The sequence below is a fragment of the Eptatretus burgeri genome, chromosome 3, assembly GCF_056783735.1.
Source record: "Eptatretus burgeri isolate ZD-2024b chromosome 3, Ebu_testis_v1, whole genome shotgun sequence".
Taxonomy (NCBI): domain Eukaryota; kingdom Metazoa; phylum Chordata; class Myxini; order Myxiniformes; family Myxinidae; genus Eptatretus; species Eptatretus burgeri.
In genome coordinates, this window is record NC_140963.1 from 52,262,322 (window position 1) to 52,288,047 (window position 25,726).

General features: G+C 44.1%; 1 protein-coding gene across 7 annotated transcripts; it reads right to left on the bottom strand.

Annotated features, from left to right (window-relative positions):
• FIGLA (folliculogenesis specific bHLH transcription factor) lies at positions 1–24,576 on the bottom strand. Of its 7 annotated transcripts, none has more exons than XM_085873321.1 (7): positions 18,691–19,303; positions 18,512–18,587; positions 17,012–17,172; positions 16,796–16,873; positions 15,022–15,231; positions 3,025–3,219; positions 1–1,198 (listed from the first exon to the last, which is right to left on the bottom strand). In XM_085873321.1, the coding sequence occupies exons 3-7, from the start codon at positions 17,165–17,167 to the stop codon at positions 1,166–1,168; spliced, it is 672 nt and encodes a 223-aa protein (XP_085729447.1). In that variant the 5' UTR covers positions 17,168–17,172; positions 18,512–18,587; positions 18,691–19,303; the 3' UTR covers positions 1–1,165. The 7 variants fall into 7 exon arrangements, with proteins under 7 accessions (XP_085729447.1, XP_085729444.1, XP_085729442.1 ...); XM_085873318.1 differs by having other exon boundaries at positions 17,012–17,206; positions 18,691–19,302; XM_085873316.1 differs by lacking the exons at positions 18,512–18,587; positions 18,691–19,303 and adding an exon at positions 24,434–24,576 and having other exon boundaries at positions 17,012–17,206.
• Between the last annotated feature and the right edge of the window lie 1,150 nt (positions 24,577–25,726).

A 25,726-nucleotide genomic window follows, 5' to 3' on the forward strand; every position in this document is an offset into this window, starting at 1 on the left:
TAGCATCAAAAGTCATTTACTAGAAGTGTCACAACAAGACGGCTTGGAGAGCAGGATTGCAATGGCTCGTCATGCCTACAAATGGTTCCACAGTTACGTCACCAGCAGCGCTGTGAGCAATTCAAGTCAGCTTTGCTCACAGTTTGGAAAATCTCAGAATAGTTACATCGATTGGAATAGAATATATTGTGGTACGAAGGAGATGCGACTTTCTGAAAGTCAACTGATAATGGTTTCATCCAAGCTGCTGCATGGTTGAGGAACTGTTTAGTCCATGGTCTCTGCAAAGTGGTACTGTATACAATTTTCTGAAGAGGTGGAGAGGCCACCGATTTGAAATGAAAACAGCTCAAAAACAGTAAACTGCCTTGTGGACTCCAACCGCAAAGATTGGTGGACATCAGAAGCACCACCATTTCTATGAGTAGGAAGTCTGCCGCAGTTGTGGAGTGCTATGTATCATGGAGTGCAATGCAGAAGTTTGAGAGCCTTAAAAAAAATAGAATAAAATAAAAACGCCGAAACAACAGCCTAAGATGTATATTTATGGGACAGACAGCAGAGGTATGACCGGTTTACAAACTCAGGCTGTTTGTGACCCATGAATGAATGAATGATCAATGCAACTCAAAATACCATCCACTGAAGGCAGATTCCATACTACCCAGAATGCACTTAATACAACAATGAGCCATACATTGGGAAAAGTACAAATTAAATGACATAGTGAAACAAACAATGAACCAAAGTTTTGCCAATGGTATAAACAGCAATGACACAAGAATCGCAACGTTTCAGCAGAACATGTCAAAAAAAAAATATAATAAAAAAAAAAAAAATCAGGTTATTAAACAACTGGTTTCTTCCAGGGATAACATCACAACTCAAGCCAAATAAAGGGGTGGCTGATAGTTTTAGGCTCTGTAGAGAAGACAAGGGAGCAGCAGAGGGAACTGAGACTGCTTGGCAAGCAGGGACACATCTGGCTCTTTGCTCGAATCGAAAAAGAATAGTTGTACGACAAGAAACAAGAATCGGAAAGGATTTGTCTCTTGATTGCTGCAGGCAACTACATACAGACAGAACAGTCCACATAACCACTGGGTTGGTACACCCCCCTCGAGATAAAGTTGGTGCAGTCGCATGGGGTGGCATTGCAGGTGATTCACAACCACCACTCCTCCTCCTCCCCTTCACACTGCAGCAGAAAAGCCAAATGTACACCGAGGAACGCAAAAGTCATTTATTTTGGAGAAAAAATATAATCTGAGAAGTCAAAGCAGGTTTGTACCAAAGGTGGAGAGCAGAGACATGAACCGCCAGCTAATATATCAACCAGCTGCTAACCAGTTGACATTGCATCCACAGAGAATAATTTCAGTTTTCTTTACTCAACCAAAAACAAAGAACTACATTGTGAGTAAATGTGAATGCAGGGGTAGAAGGGAAGCTACATTAGCATGTACGTATTTGGGTATTGTTTTATTTTTTTTTTTTTAGAGGTGGGGAGAGGCCATCTATGCATGTGCAAAAATGGGAGAAATTTTTAACCCCAAAACATTTCTCTTCCCTACCTACCTCATTTGCTTCAATCTCTTCTCAACTTGAAGTTAAAACAAATGAAGTCAGATTGAAGCAAAATACAAGGCCACCTTGATACCCTGCTTTCTGACTTCTTGACCCATGCAGTCAACATGTTGCTATCAATGGTATGTTCTTTCCTCTATCAATAGAGGCTGGAGTTCCCCAGGCATGTTTCTTGGGTCCATTTTTGTTCCTCATCTACATAAACAACCCCACTAATGTTCTGGAAAATCCTTTCTTTCTGCAGATGACTCAACATTGCATCACACAGTACCCCGATCCCACAAGCAGGTAGATGTCAGCTGAATCACTCTCTGCTGCTCTGGAATTGATTCGATGCTTGTTTCAAAAACGGAACACGTCTAATTCCTTGGTCAGCCACTGGGAGAAGTTCAGCCTCTTAAATTTGTAGGCCTCACCATAAGCCATAACCTCCCAAGCAAAGCTGGCATGCAAAGCTATCTGCACAATGGCATCCTAAATTGTTCCACAGAATTCCTTGAAAAATCTGAATTGCTCACAGCCTACAGGGCCTTTGTCCATAACTCAAACGAGCACTGTTTTTGTCTAAGGGATGAGGCTCTTGCATTGCATGCCTCTTACCTGGATTCCATGAAATTCCAAGCTCTCATGATTATTGGCATCCTCCACCCTGAGGCTGAAGCACAAGGCCCGTTGCCCTCACATCCCAAAGGCCTTTGTTTGTTACCATCCCTCCTCCAATGTACCACCTGCTCTCTCAGCCCTCTGACTTTCCTAGCTCCAAGATGCATGTGGTCCTCAATTAACCCTCTTTTGGTTAAACTGCAAAAGTCCAGGCTTACCACACACCTCTCCTCTTTTTCTCCCATTTGTGTTGCTGCCTTCCGAAGACTATTCACTCTTTCCTTCAGGGCTTCTGAAATGTGGTGCACAACCATCTCATGTCATCCCCCATACATATCCACGATATTCTACCCCTTACCGATTAACCTTACAAAACCCATTCCTCTTGTAATTTGCAGAATGCAGTTTCCTATCCTCTTATCCTGTTCATTTATTCCCTTTATTTTTTATTGCCCAACGGTGGCTACACTAACCCACTGTCTGTATGTTGCCTTCTTTTTTCAGCCTCTGTTACCTGGCTATTCCACGAGCCTAAATCCCACTGTATAAAACATGTGATGAGGGAAGGATATTTTAGGGGAATTCGATACATGTCCAGGGAGAGGGTGCTGATCTCTTCTTTGAGGTTAATCACTTCCAACCATTGCTGTGAATCAGCAGAATGTCCATAGTTGAGTGACCAGGGTGGAATCCAAACTGATGGTCAGAGATCAGGCTGTTTGAAAAAGAGGAAAGGTTTGATGTTGGCTTCTATTCCCTTACTTGTGCCTTCACTCTCCCCACTTGCATTCGTATAATGCATATGGCTCATAATCAAAATAAAATGAGACTTACCAACACATCAAGAGGCTCATTAACTTGTCCCTCTCCCACCAGGTTCCAACCTTCCCCAGTTTCCAGCACCTGCTCTAGGATGTGGATGTAAGAAATAGTGGCACGAAGGGTGTCCAATTTGTTGGGCTTCTGGTTTATGGAAACCAGAGGAACCAGACGACGCAGGTGGGAAAAGCCTCGATTCAGGTCACTGACCTAGAGCAAAGAGACACAAGTATATAAAATGAGCTGTGTTCATTGTAGAATCAGAATATCATGAGCACCAAAGTGCCCTTTCATTTAGTTTTGTGGGCACTAAAGTGAAAATGACTGCTCATCAACTACGAGCCCAAAAGTGTGAAGCAATGGTTGTTGGCGATGGGTGGGGGGGGGGGGTGAAGAGATTGGGTCCAGGGAATGTAGCTGCAGGTTCAAATCCCTCATGGCATTTTTAAGGTTGGGTGATGGACTTCAGGGATGTTCGGAATCACACAACCTACGTATAATTACTTGTACAGTGGATTGTGCCAGCATTCTGAAAGGAGATAAATCAATTAAATAAGAAACGAGTGAGCAGTACGAGCTATTTATTTATGCGCAATCCAAGCTTCCCCTCTCTTCCGCCTAAGGGAGTGACGTGTCATCAGCACAATCCAAGCTTTGCCTCTCCTGGCTGAGGGAGTGATGCACCACCAGCACAGTCCAAGCTTCCCCTCTCTCCCAGCTAAGGTAGTGACGCCCCACCAGCACAATCCAAGTTTCACCTCCCTCCCAGTTGAGGGAGTAATGCCCTACCAGTACAGTCTAAACTTCGCCTCTCTCCCGGTTGAGGGAGTGATGCTTCACTGTCACAGTCCAAGCTTCGACTCTGACGGTTGAGGGATTAACACTCCACTGTCACAGTCGAAGCTTCGCCTCTCTCCCGGTTGAGGGAGTGACGCTTCACTGTCACAGTCCAAGCTTAGCCCCTCTCCCAGTTGAGGGAGTGATGCTCCACTGTCACAGTTCAAGCTTCGCCTCTCTCCTAGCTGAGGGAGTGATGCCCCAATGGCGCAGTCCAAGCTTCACCTCTCTCCCGGCTGAGGGAGTGATGCACCACCAGCACAGTCCAAGCTTCACCTCTGTCCTGGCTGAGGGAGTGATGCCCCAATGGTGCAGTCCAAGCTTCACCTCTGTCCTGGCTGAGGGAGTGATGCCCCAATGGCACAGTCCAAGCTTCACCTCTCTCCTGGCTGAGGGAGTGATGCACCACCAGCACAGTCCAAGCTTCACCTCTGTCCTGGCTGAGGGAGTGATGCCCCAATGGCACAGTCCAAGCTTCACCTCTCTCCTGGCTGAGGGAGTGACGCACCACCAAGCAGAGTCCAAGCTTCACCTCTGTCCTGGCTGAGGGAGAGATGTCCCACCGGTACAGTCCAAGCTTCCCCTCTCTCCTGGCCAAGTCATACCAAAGACTTTAAATTAAAAAAAAGTACATGCTGCTTCCTTGCTTGAAGCTCAGCATTTCAAGGATAGAGCAATGCTGCGAAGACAATGGCAAAGCACTCAGTGTAACCCTTGCAAAGAAACTGCTTCAGTAGCACCAATACTCCATAAAGAATACAGCACATCAAATCAAATCAACTTTCAGTTTAGGTGAGAAAGGGCTTTTACAGAAGATCCAGGTTGGAGTGGAGGAAGTAAAGGAACAGCTCGGTAATCTAAGAGTAGATAAGGCTCCGGGTCCAGATAATATGCACCTGAGAGTATTGAGGGAGGTGGCTGAGCAGGTAAGAGAGATATTAACGGATATCTTCAATCGTTCCCTGGAGTCCGGACAGGTACCGGAGGATTGGAGAGTAGCAAATGTAACACCATTATTTAAGAAATGATCCAGAGAAGAATTGGGAAACTATAGACCTGTTAGTTTGACTTCAGTTGTGGGGACGGTGTTGGAGATGTCAATTTGGGACCAGATGAGGAGCCATTTAAATAAATACAAACTATTTAAAGGTAGTCGGCCTGGGTTTACCAAAGGTAGTTCCTGGTTAACAAATCTTTTAGAGTTCTATGAAGCAGCATATGATTGGATGGATGAGGGAAAGGCCATGGACAAAGTACATCTCGACTTCAAGAAGGCATTTGATAAGGTACCACATCGGAGGTTGTTAGCCAAAGTGAGGGCTTGTGGAGTGGCTGGTCAGGTAGCTAATTGGATTGCAAACTGTCTTCGTGGTAGGAAGTAAAAAGTGGTTTTGAGCGGGAGGATGTAAGTAGTGGGGTACCTCAGGGATCAGTACTCGGACGATTAAATTATTATTCATTATTTACATCAATGATTTGGATAGTGGGGTGAAGAGAAAGCTTTCCAAATTTGCAGATGACACAAAGCTTGGAGGTGAGGTGGATAGTAAAGAGGGTGGTAATCAGATACAGGAAAGTATTGATACTTGTATAGATTGGGCAGAAGATTGGCAGATGGAATTTAACCTGAGCAAGTGTGAGGTGTTGGGGATGGGAAAGAACAATGTAAATAGAGATTACATGATGCAACGAGTAATTTTGAAGCATGTCACACAGGAGAAGGATCTGGGGGTGGTAATAGATACAGGAGGTAAGCAGGCAGCACAGTGCCAGGCAGCTATAGGTAAAGCAAATCGGGTTTTAGGTTGTATTCGGGGGGAGGATCATTATAATCAAAAGAGGTGGTGTTAATAATGTACAGGAATTTAGTGAGGCCGCATCTAGAATATTGCATGCCGTTTTAGACACCACAATTCAGGAAGGACATAGATGCCATAGAGAGGGTTCAGCACAGGACTAGATCGATTCTGAGCCTAGCTAGACTTAACTATGAGGAGCGGCTGAAGGAGACAAGGCTTCACTTACTTGAAAGGAGGCGGTTTCGAGAGATATGATGGAGATGTTTAAGATAATGAAAGATATCGATAAAATAAGTGCAGATTAATTATATTCAACAGAGTGGACTGTGATAGGACCAGGAGCCATAGCCTGAGAGTTAAGACGGTAGTAAGGCAGGGGACTTTCACTCAGAGAGTAGTTAATGCATGGAATCTCTTTGGAAAGGTCGTGGCAGCAGATAAAGTGGATAAGTTTAAATTAGAATTAGATAGGTACCTGGAAGTTATGGAGATCAAGGGGTATGGGGATGTTGGCATGACTGTTAGGTAGCTTGTGCATTGATGGGTGATTGTGTGCACGTGTAAGGAGTGCTGTTGGTGAGGGGCCTCGTCAAGGGGTGTTGTGTGGTTGATGTGTATTTTAACCAAGCTCATGTCCCCTCCCCTGAGGGGAAGAAAAATTTTTTTTTTTTCAAAAAATACAAAAATGCAAAAAAACAACCCAAAACTACAAAAACTGAAAATAAATCGATAAAAAACCTCACAAAACACAAAATTTTTTTTTTTGCATTTTCTTCTTTGGATCTTGTGTTGATAAATTAGTGTGTTGTTGATGTCACACAGGCATGATGGGCTGAATGGTCTCCACCTGTGTCTGATTTTCTTGTATATAAATAATAATGTTAACTGCAGTGCCTTCAGAAAGTACACACATCCCTCCACTTTTGTTACATTTTGTTGTGTTACAGCCTGAATTTAAAGTGGATAATATTAAAAATATTTGTCACCAATATACAAAAAATACCCCATAATGTAATAAAGTGAAAACATGTCTTTAGAAATTTTTACAAAGTTCGTGAAAATGAAATGCAGAAATATCCAATCTCCATAACCATTCAGCCTCCTGAGTCAATCCTTTGCAGAAGCACATTTGGCAGCGATTACAGCTTCGAGTCTTCTTGGGTATGTCTATCAGCTTCACACATCTGAATTTGGGAATTTTCTCCCATTCTTCCTTGCAGATTTGTTCAAACTCTGTCAAGTTGGATGAGGAGTGTCGGTGAACAGCAATCTTCAAGTCTTTTCACAGATTCTCAATGGAATTCAAGTCTGGGCTTTGGCTGGGCCACTCAAGCACTTTCACACTCTTGTTCTGAAGCCATTCCAGTGTCGCTTTGGAATATTGTCCTGTTGGATCTTAAATCTTTGCCACAGTCTGAAGTATTTTGCACTCTGAAGCAGGTTCTCCTCAAGGATTTGCCTGTATTTGGCTTCATTCATTGTTCCATCTATCCTTACAAATCTCCCAGTCCCTGCCGCTGAAAAGCATCCCCATAGCAAGATGCTGCCACCACCACGCTTCACAGTAGTGATGGTGGTCGATGGGTGATGATCTGTGCTCAGTTTCTGCCAGACATAGTACTTTGCATTCAGGCCAGAGTTCAATTTTCATTTTAGGAGACCACATCATCCTTTGCCTCATGCTCTCAGTCTTTCATGTGATTTTTTGCAAACTCCAGGCGTGCTGTCATGTGCCTTTTTCTCAGTAGAGGCTTCCATCTGGTCACTCTCCCATAAAGTCTAGATTTGTGAAGTGCTGCAGAGATGGTTGTCCTTCTGGCAGATTCTCCCATTCCAGCCAAGGAACTCTGTAGTTCTCCGAGTGGCCATTGGGTTCTTGGTCACCTCATTGACCAACATCCTTCTTGCCCAGTTTGGTCAGAAGACCAGCTTTAGGAAGAGTCTGGGTAGTTCCATATTCTTTCCATTTCTTAATGATGAAGCTCACTGTGCTCTTGGGAACTTTCAACACTCTCTAAATTGTTGTATTCCCTTCTCCTGATTTATGCCTTCTCACAATTCTATCTCAGAGTTCTACAGACTTGGACTTCATGGTAGAGTTTCTGCTCTGACATGCATCGTCAACTGTGGGACCTTACATCGAAAGGTGTGTTTCTTTCCAATTCATGTCCAATCAAATGAATTGGCCACAGGTGGACTCCATTCAAGTTGTTGAGACATCTCAAGGATGATCAAAGGAAATTGAATGCACCTGAGCTCAATTTGGAGTGTCATAGCAAAAGCGTTGAATACTTAGTGACTCGAAACATTTCAGCTTTTCTTTTTTAAATAATTAGTTTGTGAAAAAAAAAAAAAAATTAACTTTGACATTATGTGTAGATCAGTGACAAAAAAATCTCTATTTAATCCATTTTAAATTCAGGCTATAACACAACAAAATGTGAAATGTGGTGTGAACACTTTCTGAAGGCACTGTACTTCCTACTACTGTACCCCAGCTGTAGACCGTTAAAACCGAGAATCCATCCATCCATCGGGATCATACTCTGTACAGAGTATCGGTGCTGCCTAAGCAGTCTCCTGGGCTATTTGCCATAATCCTGGATGGGTCGCCAGTCCGACGCAGGATACTCAAATGGCTCAATCATTCCAGCAAGCTGGTACTCATTTTGCCGACCTCGGAAGGATGACAGGCTGAGTCAACCCCACCTGGTATTAATTCAACGACTGAGCAGGATCTGAACTCAGGACCCTCGGATCCCAAGCCCACCACCCTATCCATTAAGCCAACACCAAGCATACAAACCCGAGAATAAACCACTCCTGATGAGTGGAGCGATCATGCCGGTGCAATATTATGTCCAACAACATTGACTTTGGCCGTGTGGCACTCCATGAGCAGGAGCGAGGCTCCACAGTCTGACTTTTGTTCACAGATATTTCCATTTACAGACATTTTTGTGCCTTTTCCTGGAATAGTGCCTTAGAGTACATCAGTATCCACAATTTCAATCGGTATACAAAAAAGAATCTAATTTTAAAAAAGAAAAATCAGTGTACAAAATAATTGTACAAGTATGTAAATAATAATACTATCTAATTCTAATTTAAACTCGTCTACTGTTTCTGCTGCCACTATCTTTCCAGGGAGACCATTCCATGCATTAACTACTCTCTGAGTGAAAGACCCCTGTCTTACTACCATCCAAACCAGTGGTCCCCAACCTTTTGATCCCACGGGCCGCATTCACTACTCCCAAGGATGTTGGGGGCCAGAAAAAAATTGATGCATTTTATTGAGAAACTTGATACTGAGAAACATTTTCAGTCAATGAGAAACTTGATACATTTTTTTCAGAGTCAATGAGAAACTTGATACTGCTTCTGCTCTCCCAGGATCGAGTTGACGTCGGGCACCAGATGGGAGGAAGCAACATGAAGAGTGTCTTCCAGGTGCATGTCGGACAAGGCGTTTCGGTTCTTGTTCTTGGAGTACTTCAGCTTGCTGAAGAACTGCTCGCATAAGTATGTGCTGCCAAACATGGAAAACAACTTCTGGGCATGCTCGATCAGGTTGGGGAAGGTCTGGCTGAGTAGCCCCCTGTAGAACTCCTGGAGTTCCTTCTCCAGGAACTGGGCCTTGATGTCGACGTCACTCTTCAGCTCGATCGGCTCCTCCTGCAGGTCCGTTGGGGCTTGCAAGGGATTGAATGAGAAGGGCATGGCAAAGATCTCGAAGCTGACTTTGTGCTTGCAGAAGTCTTGGAATCGTTTCTCGAACTCCTTCTTCAGACGGGCCACCTCTGTAGCATACCTCTCACCATCAAAAATGGTCTCATCCTCACCGTGCTGGCCCTGCAGAGCAGTGAAGTGGTCGAGTCGGCCGGCACACAGTTGTGACTCCCACAGCTCCAGCTTGTTCTCAAAGGACTGGATGCAGCCATAGAGGTTGTGGACCAGCTTGCCTCCACCCTGCATGGAGATGTTGAGGGCATCGAGCTTCTCAGTGATGTCAACGAGGAAGGCGAGGTCATCCAGCCACTGGGAGTCTGAGAAGTGACCGACTGGCTGGCCCTTCATTCCCAGGAACATGGCCAGCTCATCCTTCAACTCAAAGTGCGGCCCCTGCTCAGCCACCTCACGGCCGAGAAGTACAGGACATCCCCGTAGTTTGCATCAAGCTCCTGCAGCAGCTCCTTGAACTGACGGTGGTTGAGAGCATGCACACAAATGTAGTTGACATTGCCAATGACCACTGTAAGGCTTTTCAGGTCACGGCGCCGGCCGGCAGTGGCATTGTGTAAACCCCTTTAAAATTGCTACATGGAAATGTGTTTTGATTGAAAAGTCCTCACGAGCTGCAGTATAGGGCTCCATGGGCCGCATGCGGCCCACGGGCCGCAGGTTGGGGACCAATGATCAAAACCCTCCTCATCTTTACTCTCAGGCTACGGCCCCTGGTCCTATTGTTGCGGACCGGGTGTCGGTTGCGAGAACGACCGCAAGGTGGTGCAGTAGGGTCGACTCTGCCGAACACCCGGAATCGAGATCGTACCTTTCGGAAAACTCCGAGGGTACGGGTCCCTTACCGGACCGTGATTCATCAATTAATCCACCACGTGGTACAGGGTTATTTGCCAATCTTCAAAATACCTAGAGATCCACGTGGCGAGTTTCCGAGTATTCACACCCTCGATGGCACTCGTACGAGTCGAGCCGTTAGCGTGCCCGACCCGTGTGGATGGTTGCCGAAGTCCCGTCGGTCCAAATGTACACTTACAGCGGCAACAGCTTTTGTAATTCACCAACACGTGCCATGCTAGGCCAATGGAAGAAACACAGAAACAAGCTGATACATTTAACACATGGGTTTATTTATAATGGTGGGATGGGGGGAGCACGCAAGGAGCAGAGCTATCTGACTATAAGAAAATGCAATGCACAAAGAGCAAGCACTTAACGATTTCCACTTACAGATGGGCCCACAGACAGACATACAGACACACACACACACACACACACACACACACACACGCACACACACACACACACACACACACACACACACACACACACACACACACACACACACACACACACACACACACACACACACACACCACACACCACACACACACACAGATACCCATAAGGACATGGACCTTCCCGCCTCGTGCGGTCTTCGACGAGACGAGCGACCCAGACCAGCGTCGCAAGGCGGTCAGAAGACGCAGGCGCCAGCGAGACACGATGGACGAACCAGGCGCCAGCGAGACGCGAGCCGAGTCGAGAGCACTGTCAGCACTCGTCCCGACAACCAAAAACTCTCCTATGTATCCCAAACTGTCGAGAAGGCAGGAGGTTTATCTGCCACTTCTCCAAGTCTTTGAGTTGAACGTCAAAGCGAGGGATGATAACTCCACACTTGTTCAACCTGCCCGTCAGATTGACCGCAACCTTGCCTGCTCGATGGTCATCAACTATCTCAAACTCTCTTCAGTCCGATTGCGCCGCAACCTTATTCACCCTTCTCCAGGGGGGGAAGGGCCGCCTCCGCCCTCCCCCTCACTGGACGGTTTTGGCACGCAGAATCGCTCGTCGCCCTGTCATTGGCCAAAACGAGCGGCAAGTTCGTCGATTGGCCCGGGGGCGTGGTGACGTCACGCAGACCGCCTTTCTCACCGTCGCGGGGTCTGATTGGCTGAGCAGCGGCCACCTCACTCGTAGCACGCCGATTGGTCGAGGGCCGCCACGAGGCTCCTTCTTGAACTCCGCCCACCATGGCGTCGGCCAGAGCGAGGTGAAGGTGAGGATGATGCTGGCATTGTTGTAGTTGATGTTGGTGGTGTAAAAATAAAGGAAAACCCTCACTATCAAAATAACTCGCAGCGCATGTATATTTATTCACCCATTAAACGAGGGATGGGGACCCTAACTAAAAACATAGTTACCGATATAACTTCTGTAGGACCTGTATGTTGAGTGCTCCTGGCTTCCAAATTCGTAACACTATCACTGTCTACTGTGTTGAATAATTCCTCTGCACTTATCTTGTCTATACCCTTCATTATCTTAAACATCTCCATCATATCACCTCAGAACCACCTCCTTTCTCATGTATAAAGCCCCGTCTCCTTCAGCCGCTCCTCATAGTTAATCGAGGGAGGCCCAGAATCAATCTAGTAGCCCTGTGCTGAATCCTCTCAATGGCAGATATGTCCTTCCTGATTTGTGGTGATCAAAACTACACACAATATTCTCGATGAGGGCCTGAGGCCTCACAAAGTGTTCAAGTATATACAGTACTGTACTTCAATTTAAAAAAAAATGATATTAAAGAGCGTATAAAAAAATCGTGCTGGTGCAATATTATGTCTAACAGTTATAAACCATATCTTCCATGAGCCACACACAAAGCAGCGAGATGTACATACAGTACAATACTGTACGTACGCAAAAAACACATCTTCCACGAGCCACGAATATGACCTGCTTCCTGTACGTGTATTGTTGCTTCACGGGATAAACATAGTTTTGTGGGATGTCTCACCAGTGCAACACGTCATCCCCTGTGAGTTCCTTACAGAATGAAAACACTAACAGCATCTATTGATGTATCTAGTAATTAATTGGTCACCACATATGGACATTACACAATGGAAACATTCAGTTAATCTTAGTGTAAATTACCATCTTCTTACGAACAGCACCATCTGAGCTGTAACATTTTGAAAATGCTCAGCATAATCTACCCGTACATAGGAAAGACGTCATGTCCTGTGAGTTAAAGAATGGAAACGTTCAGCATATCTATTAGTGCAGCGAGTTACATACCGACAAATTACACAATGACATCGCTCACCACATCTATTATCAGCTGCCAAATACAGCATCACCTATAAAAATCCCCCACAAACAATGAGCAGACTACGCACCCCCCCACAGTTATCCACAATGCATGTGTCAAGCTCGTAGCGGAGCGTGCCACAACACATCCAAGGCATTCCCTGCAGAACTCACGCACTTCGAGGAGAAAGGGTACCTGCCAGAGCTGGTCTGTAATGCTGATGAGACTGGCTTGTTTTGGAAAAAGATGCCGACGAGAACGTTCATCTCACAGCGTGAGAGCAACGGAGCCAGCTTCAAGGCCACAAAGGACCGGGTATCCCTTCTCCTCTGCGCAAACCCCGAAGGGGACTTTATGGTACAAGTCCAATGATGCTCTACCGTTCCTTGAACCCATGTGTGCTGAAGAACGAAAACAAGCAGGCACTGCCCGTGTACTGGAGGGCAAACAGGAAGGCGTGGGTGACGTCTGAACTTTTTAAGGACTGGATCCATACCAGTTTCGTGCCTCAAGTAGAGGTACCTGGCAGGAAAGAACCTTTCATTCAAGGTACTCCTGCTGCTTGACAACGCTCCTGGCCACCCCATGGACCTGAACGGCACATCTCCATCCTCATCATTTTGCAAAGTTACATGTGCTGTTTTTGTTTGATTAAAAAAAAAAAACATCACATTACGGTAATCCCTCACTTTACGGAAGGGTTACGTTCTGCAAATTCCTTCTGCAAAGTGAATTTCTGTAAATCAAAACCAATTTTCCCCATATACTCCCATTATATAAGTGGAGATAGGTTTCCAAGGAAAAAAAAATAAAAATGCAACTGTACATCATGATGTTGTTTGTTTGTTTTTTCGTTTCACGGTACAGTATGGTATGGCAAAGAGACTTTAAAATGCATTCTTCAATAGATTGGAAATGGTATCTGGTGTTGTCGTTTTTTTATATTTGCAAGCATCTTTAATGAAACTAATTGTGCATTGGTGGTCGAAACCATTTTAAACTTTAAAAACTTTTCCCTTTGAACCAGGAACCGCCACGAACCGATAACATTACCCCCCTTGTCCCCATTGTGCCAATTCCCCGACTTTGGTGGTGTCGCCATTTGTGGCCTTTTTTATGAACCAGGAACCGCCGCGAACCGATAACGTTATCCCCCTTATCTCCACTGTAACAATGACAAAACAATCGCGGATTTTTCCCCCATACTCGCGGATTTTACCCCAACAACCGTGGATTTTACCCCACCATTTGTGGATTTTTGGTGGGTCGGGAAATCCCCAGAACTTATTCCCCCATATTCGCGGTTTCAACATTTGCGGGGTTTTCCCGGAACGTATCCCCCGCGAATGTTGGGGGAACGTATCCCCTAGTGAATATTAATTTATATATCATGGTTCTTGGAATGATTATGAAGGCAATTTGTATTATACAGTGTTCAAATATATAATTCAATCTTAATAAAGATTTAAGGAAGTTTAAAGGTGTATAAATAAATTGCATGTTTTACCACCGTTTTCTCCAGTGGTTATTACTCCACCTTATCCAAAACATCACGGCAATCCCTCACTTTACTGAAGGGTTACGTTCTGCAAAGTGAATTTCTGTAAATCAAAACCAATTTTCCCATATACTCCCATTATACAAGTGGAGATAGGTTTCTACGTAGCAAAATCTTAACTCTGGGATGTGACAAATACACTTAAGGCCGAAAAAAAAGGACCACTAGACCTGGAGCTTCTCTGAGCCCTGGCCTAATGTTGTAACCCAAATTTGGTAGCATTCTGACTGGTGGGTCTGGAGAGGAAGGTTTTTGAAGGAATTTACATGATTTTCCCAAACATTTACCAAGTCCGCCATTTTGACACATTTCCGGTCATGTGATTGGCATGACCTCCACAATTTAGTATCATGACCCTGGCCTCATGCTGTTACCCAAATTTGGTAGCATTCTGACTGGTGGGTCTGGAAAAGAAGATTTTTAAAGGAATTAATGCGATTTTCATAAAAGTTGACTAAGTCGGCCATTTTGACACACTTTCGGTCATGTGATCGGCATGACTTCTGCAATATAATTAACATCCTCACCCTAATGTTGCAACCCAAATTTTGTAGCATTTTGACTGGTGAGTCAAAAGAAGAATATTTTGGAAGGAATTTGTGCGACCACCATTTTGACACACTTCCGGTCATGTGATTAGCATGGCCTCTGCAACTTAACATCAGGACCCTATCCTAATGTTACAACTCAAACTTGGTAGCATTCTAACTGGTGGGTTTGGAGAAGAAGATTTCTGAAGAAGCCTCACATGCCACGAGTAGAAGATCACCGCGAACAACTCCAGTACCTTAGAGTGCCGATGTATGAAGAGAAGGAAAATGCATCATACAGGCTGCACATTCTGCATTTTACCCCATTTCTGTGTGCCCGAAGCCCCTATTAAATAGTCTAGTCGAGCACTTTCCACCATGAATGAATCACAGTGCATGAGCTCCATGCACGAAGAACAGATTATCATCATCTTTACTGACTCGTTGTCTCTCTCGAGCATTTGCTGCCCTGCGTCGTCCAAACACCTCCACCACCTCTTCTCCACTGCTGTAACCTCCTGTCACCCCGTCCGACCGAAGTGTGCCCCTCCAGGCGCCACGTCGGATCGGTGCCATTCGAGGAGTCCCCTCTCCAAGTGTGTCGAACAGGCGCTCCGGGGGCGGTGTGCGTAAGAGACCCGAGTTTGTGCACTGCAAATGTTTTTAGAGTGGGATGCAAATGTTGGACATCAGTGTCAATACATGAGGAGAGGGCATGGAAGTTCATCACATGATTTCACAATATACAGCAGCAAAACAACCCTTAAGCAAGTGATACAAGAGGTATAGTACATACAAGGAATGCAAAATTATCTGAACTACCCTTCCCCCTTTTTTTTGTTAACCCCCATTCACTACCCTGCCTTTTCTATTGAGGATGGCCTGACAGTGGACAATCCCTTTGGTGGACTGGGAGGAAGACAGGGTTGGACAGACATGGTGTGACAATTCCATGGGTAAAAGAATAGCCAGAGTTCTAATTACATCAACATCATTGGGGCTGAGCTGAAGACGCACCTCGAGCTCACCTTCGTTCAGTGCTTGGCAGATAGGATTCACTTACAAGTCATGATTTTGGCATAGATCAACTGCCTCCCTCCCCCCACCCCCAACTATAACAAGAGCGAGAATTGCTTTGCAATACATGTCCCCCACTGGTCCCAATGAATGTTCGGGAGATGAAAATTTATTTCCGTTTGACCAGCTCAAGCCAATACTGGATCAAAAAGGAAGAATAAACCCTCCAACACACCATGTTTAGCAAGATCGATTTTCTGTGTAGCCAGGGGAATCCTCAGATTCACTGTACGTCTCACAAAAGTACAATCACAAGTGAATGTTAAGCCAGGCACACGTGAAAATTGTCGCAGAACAAATGCTGAAGGATTTGACCAAAGGTGTGCTCCTTCTACATGACAACGCTGTGCACAAGGCCTGCATTACGCAGACAGTCATTCATGACTGTGGCTTTGAGCAGCTGGATCACTCCCCCCTCACATGAACCGATTTGACACTTGAACACACACATATGTGGCCACCAAGGTACCGAATGAAACTAAGACATGTCTGAAATCATATATTTTAACGTTGTGGACAATTGAAAGAAGCGGTTGATGTCACCGAGTGAAACATTCTCTCATATTCTCTTATCTTCTCTTCCCCCTCCATCCACTCAATCCTCTTCCCTCCACTCCATTCTCCCTCTGGTGCTTTACCCAAAGTCAGGTTGTTCTGCCAAAGCAACTCCACAGCAAGGATTGCATTTGGTAGTTTGCCTTTGCCTTCTCAGCAGAAATCAGGAAAGGAATTTGTAACATGTTCAGAGTGCCAGCAATAACTTGCATATGCTTCATGAAAGACACAGTGGGATATTTAACGCCCAGCAACTAATCCGACTTAACATCTATCCGAGAGATGGCGCACTTTGTGATGCAGCACCAATAAGATATTTATAGTCAGGCCAGGAATAAAACCCAGACTAGACACCCTAAAGGTATTTCAGTGTGCTGCTCGTGCACCATCATGTCGGATTAAGGGACACCATATATTAAAAAAAATTAAAATAAACAACAAAAAACACCGTTTGCAAGTCAAGATTATCATGAATATCTCTTTCCTGGAACCCTTTCAAACGACCCCAGTATTCAATAGTACCAAAAATTATTGTGAACATCACCATACCCTGCAATTTCCTCAAACTCCCAATTATTCATACTTCTGCATTGTTGTCAACTTGGCCCGTAATGATGCTGTAATATTCACCGAGTTCTTCATCGAAAGGACAAACGACCATCTAAAAAGATAAAGGCAAACCGAACCAACAATGCTAAATGAAGCTGCATCATTTGAAAAAAAAAACAAAAAAAAAAACATAAAACCTTTTGAAAAGTCAAGGATCTTAGATGTTCATTCTTCTGCACATCCCCCACACCTCTTTCACATCATGCCACACGAGCCGTTTGTTCCCCTCTTGCAGGACCAGGTGAGCTCGCACCGGCCCCACAGCGATTGAGGTATTTACGGTGCTTTGACTGCTGGTGCATTGATACTCCCCGGATACTGCAGTTGGATCCTCAGGATTACTCATCCTGCCTATGGACGAGCACATCCACAACTTTGAGATATTCTGCACACAGACAAACAAATAAACAAACAAACATACAGAGAGGGGTGAAAACATAACCTCCTTCACCTTTGGTGGCAGAGGTAATAATAATAATAACAATAATAAAATTCATCTTCAGACAACATATTTCCAAGCTGCCTCTCTCAATGGCAATGACTGGGACCATCTGATAGAGTTTTACTTGGTGCAGCATCCTTTGCTATCAAAGTTTGAAGACCTTGAAAGGATTCCTGTGTAAAGGAATAGAAAGGGATCAGAGGGGTGGGCGGGACTATGACTGTCAATTAGCCTGATGGGGGTGGGGCGACGAGACACATTTGACCTCGGGCCAATCAGACCTATATTGGTGCGCTTAACAGTACCATTACAATGTGAGAATGTCTATAAAGTTTGTACGACAACATTTGTAAATTAGTCGTAGAACATCTATATATTTCTAAAAAGACAAAGACAAACAAACAAACAAACACAACATGTCGCCCGACAACATCCAAACTTCCAACAGGAATCATCACAGAAATTATGTACCATCACCTACCATAACAAGGACGTTTGGAGGCAGAACAATAAGTATGTCAAAGAGGTTTATATGGAACAATTGACCACCCACTACTGAACAAGATCGTACTTGAAAATTGCAAAATGTGAAGAACCAAATTGTCCAACGCCTGGATAGACTATTAGAAATCTGTTGACAGTGTCCCACATTCATGGATGATAAAATGCACGCAAATACACAAAATCAATCCCCAAATAATCTAACTCATTGAGAAAGCAATGGAGCTCCGGAATACCACATTCAGAAGGAAATATGGAAATTCCAGATGTGATGACACGGCATGGGATCTTCCAAATAGACAGTCTTTCCTCCCCAATTGTTTTGTCTGGCTCTGGTCCCACTGAGTAACCTCATCAACAAACAAGGACACAGATACACCCTAACAACCAAAAGAAGAGCATCCAAAGAAACAGGAAAGGTGACACACCTACTATACATGGATGATTTAAAGCGGTTCACACCGATTGATGAAAAATTGACAGAACAGCTAAAACTAGTAAAACAGTTCTCCAAGGACATTCAAATGGAATTTGGACTAGCTCAGTGCACATTTGTACAAGATAAAGCAACAAAAAAAAACAGAAAACATAAAAATTTACCTTGAAACAACAATACAGCAGTTTGAAAACGAAGCATCATACAAATAACTCGGAGTAGAAAAGTGCCACCAAATATGTCACAAACAAATGCGAAAAGCAATTGCCAAAGAATACTGAAGTAGAACGAAGCAGATTCTTAAAACCTACCTCTCCATAACAAACAGAATCAAAGCCAGAAACGAACTCGCAGTGCCTGCGTCCAATACAGCTGTGGAATAATAAACTGCTCCCAAAAAGAAATCAGTAAATTCGACATCAAAACAAGAGAAAACTCTTTACCACAAACAAAATGTTGTACAGAATCGAGTGCATCCCGATAAATGTACCTGCCGAGACAAGAGGAAGAGAGCGGCCTGATGGAACTCAACCAGGTGCACAGAGTGACGAGCTGAGGACGAACTGAGGCCAAGTGTTGGACTAGCTGAGTTTGTGAAATGCTCAACAGACTATCAGATTTGATTTGTAAACAAACATTAACCCAACAAACATGAAACAAGTTCGAATTTCGAACATACCCCGTGGGAGTTCATTCGTACAACTCTCAGGTGAGCGATAGCCCAGATGACAGATAGTTTTGAAATTTGGTAAGATTTTCATCGCATCAGAAAAAGAAACCAGAACAGCTCACAAAAGTGAGGCTAGTTTCATATCATCATTTGCGACTTAATTTTGCCCAGCGCATTTAATGTTTTTTTGTTTTAATAACAATTTTAAGAAAATGGGCCAAATGGGCCGTTTCTCAGCCCAAAGGGACAGAATCACACTTTGAGCTCAGTTAATGCCTGGGGAATGGTCTCCAGAATATACATGTCAAGTTTGGTTCGTTTCCATCCACTACTAACCGAGAAATAACAATTTTAAGAAAATGGGCCAAAAAGGGTCATTCGTCGGCCCGAAGGGCCGCAATGCACTTTGGCCTCAGTTAATCCCTGCGCATGTGTCTAGTGTATGCCTGTCAATTTTCATCGAATTCTGTTCATGAATAATGGAGAAATAGACGTTCAAATGAACTGCACACAAGAAAAGAGAGAACGCGAGCGGCACTTCGACACCGTGGGGTAAAAAGTTCCCCCAATTCACCTTGCAAGGAATTTCCTAAAACAGGTGCAAATAGAAGATATTGCACAGGAAAATGAAACAGCAACAAATACAGCCCCAGCGTTTGCAAAAAAAAATAAAATAAAAAAATACATTAAAAGAAATATCAACACATATACACCAACAACTGGGAGAAATGGCAAAAGGTCAGGGAAATACAAAAAAGATTTGGACCGAGTTGGGATAGACAAACACTTGGAATATTTATTTCAATCCAGACATATGTCACACTGTCTCCAAAAGTACCATATTACAAACAAACCACATCCTCCTTTCCTAGCAATCCTCTTGAGGGAGTCATTCAAACTCCTGAGTTTCACCATCAGCAACAATCTTTCTTGGGCAAACCAACCACATTTCAAAACTAGAGGGGGAGCACTCAGGAGAGTGCAAAACCTCCGCCGCCAATACTGCTGGGTCACTCAAGTGAACCTTATATCTTATTCTTTAAATATGATGTCAACAGTGCTGACAGAGTTATAGTTCTTTTCTCCATTTTTTTTTTGGGGGGGGGGGGGGGTTGGAAATCACTTAAAACATGTAGAAATGCAAAAAAAAGAAATCGAAATTTTGTTGAAAAAAAAAGTTGCAAAATTTTTTTTTTTCTCTAACAATTTTTTTTTGGGGGGGGGGACAAAGTCCAAAATCTAATGGCATGATCCTTGGACCATACCGAACCCCCCACCAAGTTTCGTCGAAATCCGTCAAGGAGTTTTTCCGTAATACTGTTCACAAACAAACAAACAAACAAACAAGACCCGTATCTTGCCAAAAGGTGACCACGTGTGACTTCTTTAAGGTCACACTGAGGTGAACAGAGCTGTTATCCACCAGGAGCGACTCCTTGAGGAATATCTGCTGACGAGAGATTCCGATGAGAATCGTTCTAGAGTAACCATGAAAAATATGCGTTTGCCTCATAACGTCACCCAATGACGTCATAACGTCTCAAGGTTGACATATCCAGAAAGCACTCATCGAGGTGTTCAATTTGAGGTATGACACGATATGGTTCCTAAAACGTGAAAATTTGACCTTGGGGTCAAATGTTTGACCTCAGGCGCTAACCATGAAGGTCAAGGCCGATCGCCACCAAAAATTAAATTAATCAGCTGAGCGCCAGACCATGAACTATATTCCCATGAAGTTTGAAGACGATCCGATCAAAATTACTCAAAAAAATAAGGGTTTCGTCGACTCCCCTGATTTGCGACAAAGTGACCTTGACCTTGAAAATTTTATGAGCTGAAAGGGACCTCTATAGGACTCTGATATGCGAAGTTACAAAAATTTCCAATGATAACTGTGCTCTGCAGAGTGATCGATACGTGATTACAGACAAACAAAAAAACAAAAACAAACAAAAAAAAAAAAACATCCAAGCTGACTAACATATCTTGCAAAAACTTCATTTTGGCAAGATAACAAGCAGTCATAGACTGGTACTTACGAAATTGTCAACTTGACCTCTGACCTTGTCTAATAAAAGCTGTCTCTAGAGAAGGTAGCGATGCAAACCAGAAGTTTCTACAATGATTCTGTACCACACCATCAAAAATCGTAACGTCGACCGAAGCAAAAATCTCCATTTCTCCACACAATTATTTTATATTATTTTATCAAAGTCACAAAACCATAATATTCGGCCATCCACCAACAATCTTTACATAATCCGACGGCTCAGCGAGTCAGGCATGCGACGATAACCTATATTGGGATAAAAATGACTTTTAAACACCATCTTTATCGAAAACACCGTCAGCGCGCACACGCAAAACCTTTACATGACTCAACGACGCGTCTGCTCGAGCGCACTGCATCATGGGACGACCCGTGACACGTCGAGTGAAATATTTTTTATACAATCTTAAAACGTCTCCAAAACATCCGATTTTTACCAGAATTTCGACAACAGAGTTTTAAGCGTCCTAAGCGATCGCAAAAACTGAAAATAAAATTAAAATCGAAGTTAAAACGAACTCGTAATGTCGAGCAAAGAAAAAATACTCCATTTCTCCACATTAATTTATGGAATTATGTTTGACCTCACTGTGACCTTGACCGATTTTGACCAAAATCTAATCGGCGCTAGCCATCACCCTCCTGAATCACGTGGTGTAATTTGACATTGGTAGCTTCTTCCGTTCTCGAGTTATCGTGCCTACAAACAAACAAACAGAAACGGAAGTGATCAATATACTTACGAAATCTTTAGATTTCGTAAGTAACAAACAGAAAGAGGTGAAATCAGTAACCTCCGATCTTCAATGGCGGAGGTTAATTAGCCTCCAAAGTCAGCCGCCAACTGGGCTTCCTCAGCCATGCAAAGTCCTTCCTTGGCACACCTGAACTCCTATCCACCGACAAGGCTTTCATCCACAGATTGATGGAATACTGCCCTCTCCTCTGGGCTGGCACCCTGGTGTCAAACAATCCATCATCAATCCCCTTCTGGTGAAACTATTGAAATCCAGGATCACTGCTCACCCCACACTCATTTGTTCCTCTCTTTTTTTCCAACTGTGGAACCAATTTCCACATTCTCTTCAATCACCTCCTTCTCTCCATGTCTTCAAGACAGCTGCTTCCCACAATCTCAGATCATTCTCCATCCAAAACCATGATATTTTCTACTCCATTATACCCCCACCCTTCCCTACCTCAAGCCCCCCTCCTTACAAATTTTTTTTTTCCTTTCCTTAGAGTTTGCTTCTGTATCCATCTGGTCCACCCCATGTGTCGTCCTCCACATCAACAATTTGGCCAAGTCTCCCTCTCTTTTGTCCTTCAACACTGTTGTTGGAGTTTCCCCCACTCTCTCCACTGTTGGTTATTTTCTGTTGAGTTCTGATCCTTTCAGTGTTCTTGCTCTTCCATGAGCAAACACTCTGCTTCCAAAAAAAGGACTTTGTGCAATTTTACTAAAAGAATCGCTGCATTGCCAGTCTGTTCTTTCGACCTCGGGAAAGTTTTATTGGTTTATTCTCGGACCTCGGGTGGAACGGAGCGTTTACCGAGCCCGATCCGGGTGTAAACCGAGCGGGGATTACCCAAGATCCGTCGGCCCAAATGGCAACTTACTGGCCCAAACGGCCTTACTAATTCTCAAACCCGCACCTTGTGAGGCCAATGAAGGAAAGCACGAACAACGAACTGGAACATTTAACAGGGGTTTATTTATAACAATAATCAGGGAGGAGGAGCACAAAAAGAGCAGAGTTATCATGAATAAAAGGCAGGCAATGTACAAGCAAAGGAAAGCACTTACACAATTCTACTTACAGGACGGCGACGCACGCACGCACGCACGCACGCACACACACACCTCGTGGGTCTATTTTCGGCAGAGCCGGGTAGCTCCCTGCAGAGTGCGGTTTCACCGACTCGAACTTCGTGGCCCACGAACGAGGCCGCTCAACCACGATCACCGGCTGCAGAACGCTCGACAACCACAGGCACAGACTGTGCCGCAATCGCCACGATCACAGTCTCTCGAACGCTCGTCCAGACAACCACACCCCTCCATTTGAGGAGGGAGGGGCTTCTTCTCCCCGCCACTTGCCTCCTGATTGGACCGTGGGTTGTCAGACGGCTCGTGGCGGCCTTCCGATTGGCTGGGGCGCGCGCCTGGTGCTCGCCCTCTGCTCATTTGTTGGAGGAAACGCTCTCTGCCCCCCTCCCCCTCGGAGCGGAGCTACGACCCGAGGCGACGAAGTCTCTGCCCACGTCCTCAGCCAAAAACACGTGTGTAATGGCGACCGGGTCAAGTGCAGGACGGCGCGCTGTTGTTGTAGTTGTTGTTAAAGCATCTAATAAACCTGACGACACAATAATTCGCAACGCACACATGTAATTCCCATTATACAAAGGGATTCTAACTGTAAACACGTACTTATCGAAATAACTAAGCTTCGGGACTCTGGCCGTTTGTGTGCACAAGGTTTCCAAATCTGTAACAATACACAACACACCTCAACTCTCCCTCCATCAAGACCCACGGCAAAGATAAAGACCCCAAAACATGACTTGGGGGTCATGTTGATTATAATGGAGCGAGTCTGGAGTCTGGAGTCTGGAGTCGGGAGTCTGGACGAAATCAGCCGAGAACTGGAGTAGTAGCACGACAACCAAAAACACACAAACACCGGTCCATTAATTATTATGGTAAAGATAATTCATGGGCAGTTGAAAAAGTGTGTTGGGTGGGGAGGGGGATACACGGTTGGAGTCCCTGTGTACAGTACTGTACCGTACTGTACTACACAGACTCGAGCAGCAGCAACTTGCAATTAAAAGCCATTTTGTATCCATCGAGTGCAGCGCAACCAAACCAGGTGCGTTCAGTCACCAAGTTTCTTGCGGAGTGCTCGCCAAGCGGTTGAAGCGCTCGAACAAGCGGTTGAAGCACTCGAACAAGCACTCCGTTCGAGAGCGTGAAGGAACGGGTGGGCTCGGCAAGCGCTAGCAAGCTGCTCGGTAAGTGAACGCATTCCCAGCACATTCAACGTCACTCATCGCAAGGGATCCTCCGTAACGTCGCAAATCCACGCGACATGAGGGAAAACGTCGAATATTTTCAGCTCTCACAACAATCTGCGCATCATTTCACCACAAGACAAACACGTGGGACTCGGTCTGAACACGAGATGTCTCAAAATGTCCGAATGTAACAATTTGTTTTCTCAACAACTGATCACCGCGAACACCTGAAGCACGGTGAAGAAACATTCTGTGATAAAAGGGAACAATAAAACAAATGAGGTCGATTGTTTCAATAAAATACTTACAATGACCAACCCGTGAAAAAAAAAAATATATATATATATATATATATATATATATATATATATATATATATATATATATATATATATATATATATATATATATATATATATATATATATATATATATATATATATATATATACACACACACACACACACACTGCAACATTCGAACTGTTAATACCGTTTTTCAGAAGGTGTGTCATTATAAACACGCTGAAATAATTCCCACAAACTCCTGCGTGGGCTCCACAGGTTCATGACTTCGTTTGTTGATTTATTAATTTTTTTTCCTCTTATCTGCACACGATATGGGTTTTTTTTACAAAAATGCAAAAAAAAAAAAAAAAAAAAAAAAAAAACAGTTCACAGGCAATTTATCAAAAGCATAGACGTGGCACAACCGGCGGGTTAAATTGTGGTGGGGAGCGGCTGAAAAAAAAACCGCGGGAGCAATTAAAACTACCTACACCGTCATGACCACCAAAATCTGTACAAGCAAGAGTTTTTGCCGATTGGATGATCAGAAAGCGAAGAAGAAGAAGAATAAGAATAAGAATAAGAATAAGAATAAGAAGAAGATGAAGATGAAGATGAAGATGAAGATGAAGATGAAGATGAAGATGAAGATGAAGATGAAGAAGAAGAAGAAGCGACACTATTTTTGCAATGACATTTCACGCTCGAAGAGATTCAACTGTATTATAATTTACTCAATAAACAGGGACGGAGGCTCTGAAATGGGAACAACAGGTTTAATTCTGACATGGGCGGGTCACATGACTCGACTTAACCACGGCCGGTGCACCCATGTATGCATACATTATCATAAACCATTGATTACATGCCAAATATAATGTTAATTAATTGGAATTTTCAATCTGTCCGCATGCTGGGTTTCGAGTGTGTGTTGAGCTATCCCATAACACCGTGCGTGCCACCGTGTTGCTATGTTGATTGTACATTTGTATTCACTTCCCTAACAACGACGGGAGAAGGAGCCCCACAATCTATCACGCTTAACTCGTTATTCTGACTTACTGCAACGGAAGGTTATGCTGCTCATTTGGCCTTGTTAGGTCTTGCATATCTTTTCTTGCTTTTTCAGCTTGTCAACCATGATGACATCCAAGCATTGATTGCATCATGGGTATTGAAACCTCTTTGTAAATGTTCGCACGTCTTCTTCTTTTTTTGTGTGTTTACTGGCGTTATCAGAGCCACGAGGCTTCCACGGTGTCCGTGTCCTTAATTCGGGCCGGCTCCTTTACTGAAATACGGACGTGAAGGCGTTTGTTCAGTATATAACAAACTGGCGACGAGGATGGGATCTCTCAGGTGATGGGCCATGGGAAGGCATATTCAAGACATGGCGGTGTTCGGGACTCCACCCTAAAATGTCTTAAATTTATTGTCCAAGGTGGATTTGTCGTTTGAGGAGGCCAGGGTGAAATGTCTGTTGGACGAGTTGGCCAGT

What these genes read in the sequence shown, in the direction of transcription:
- FIGLA (XM_085873315.1), bottom strand. Translation starts at nt 24,455, where the DNA reads ATGACACACCTTCTGAAAAACG. An exon ending in AAGTTGACAACAATGCAGAA is followed by an intron (nt 15,232 to 16,795) that starts GTATGAATAATT and finishes AAACATTTGCAG; the next exon opens with TGCACAAACTCGGGTCTCTT. An exon ending in ATGCTCGAGAGAGACAACGA is followed by an intron (nt 3,220 to 15,021) that starts GTCAGTAAAGAT and finishes TCTTTGCTCTAG; the next exon opens with GTCAGTGACCTGAATCGAGG.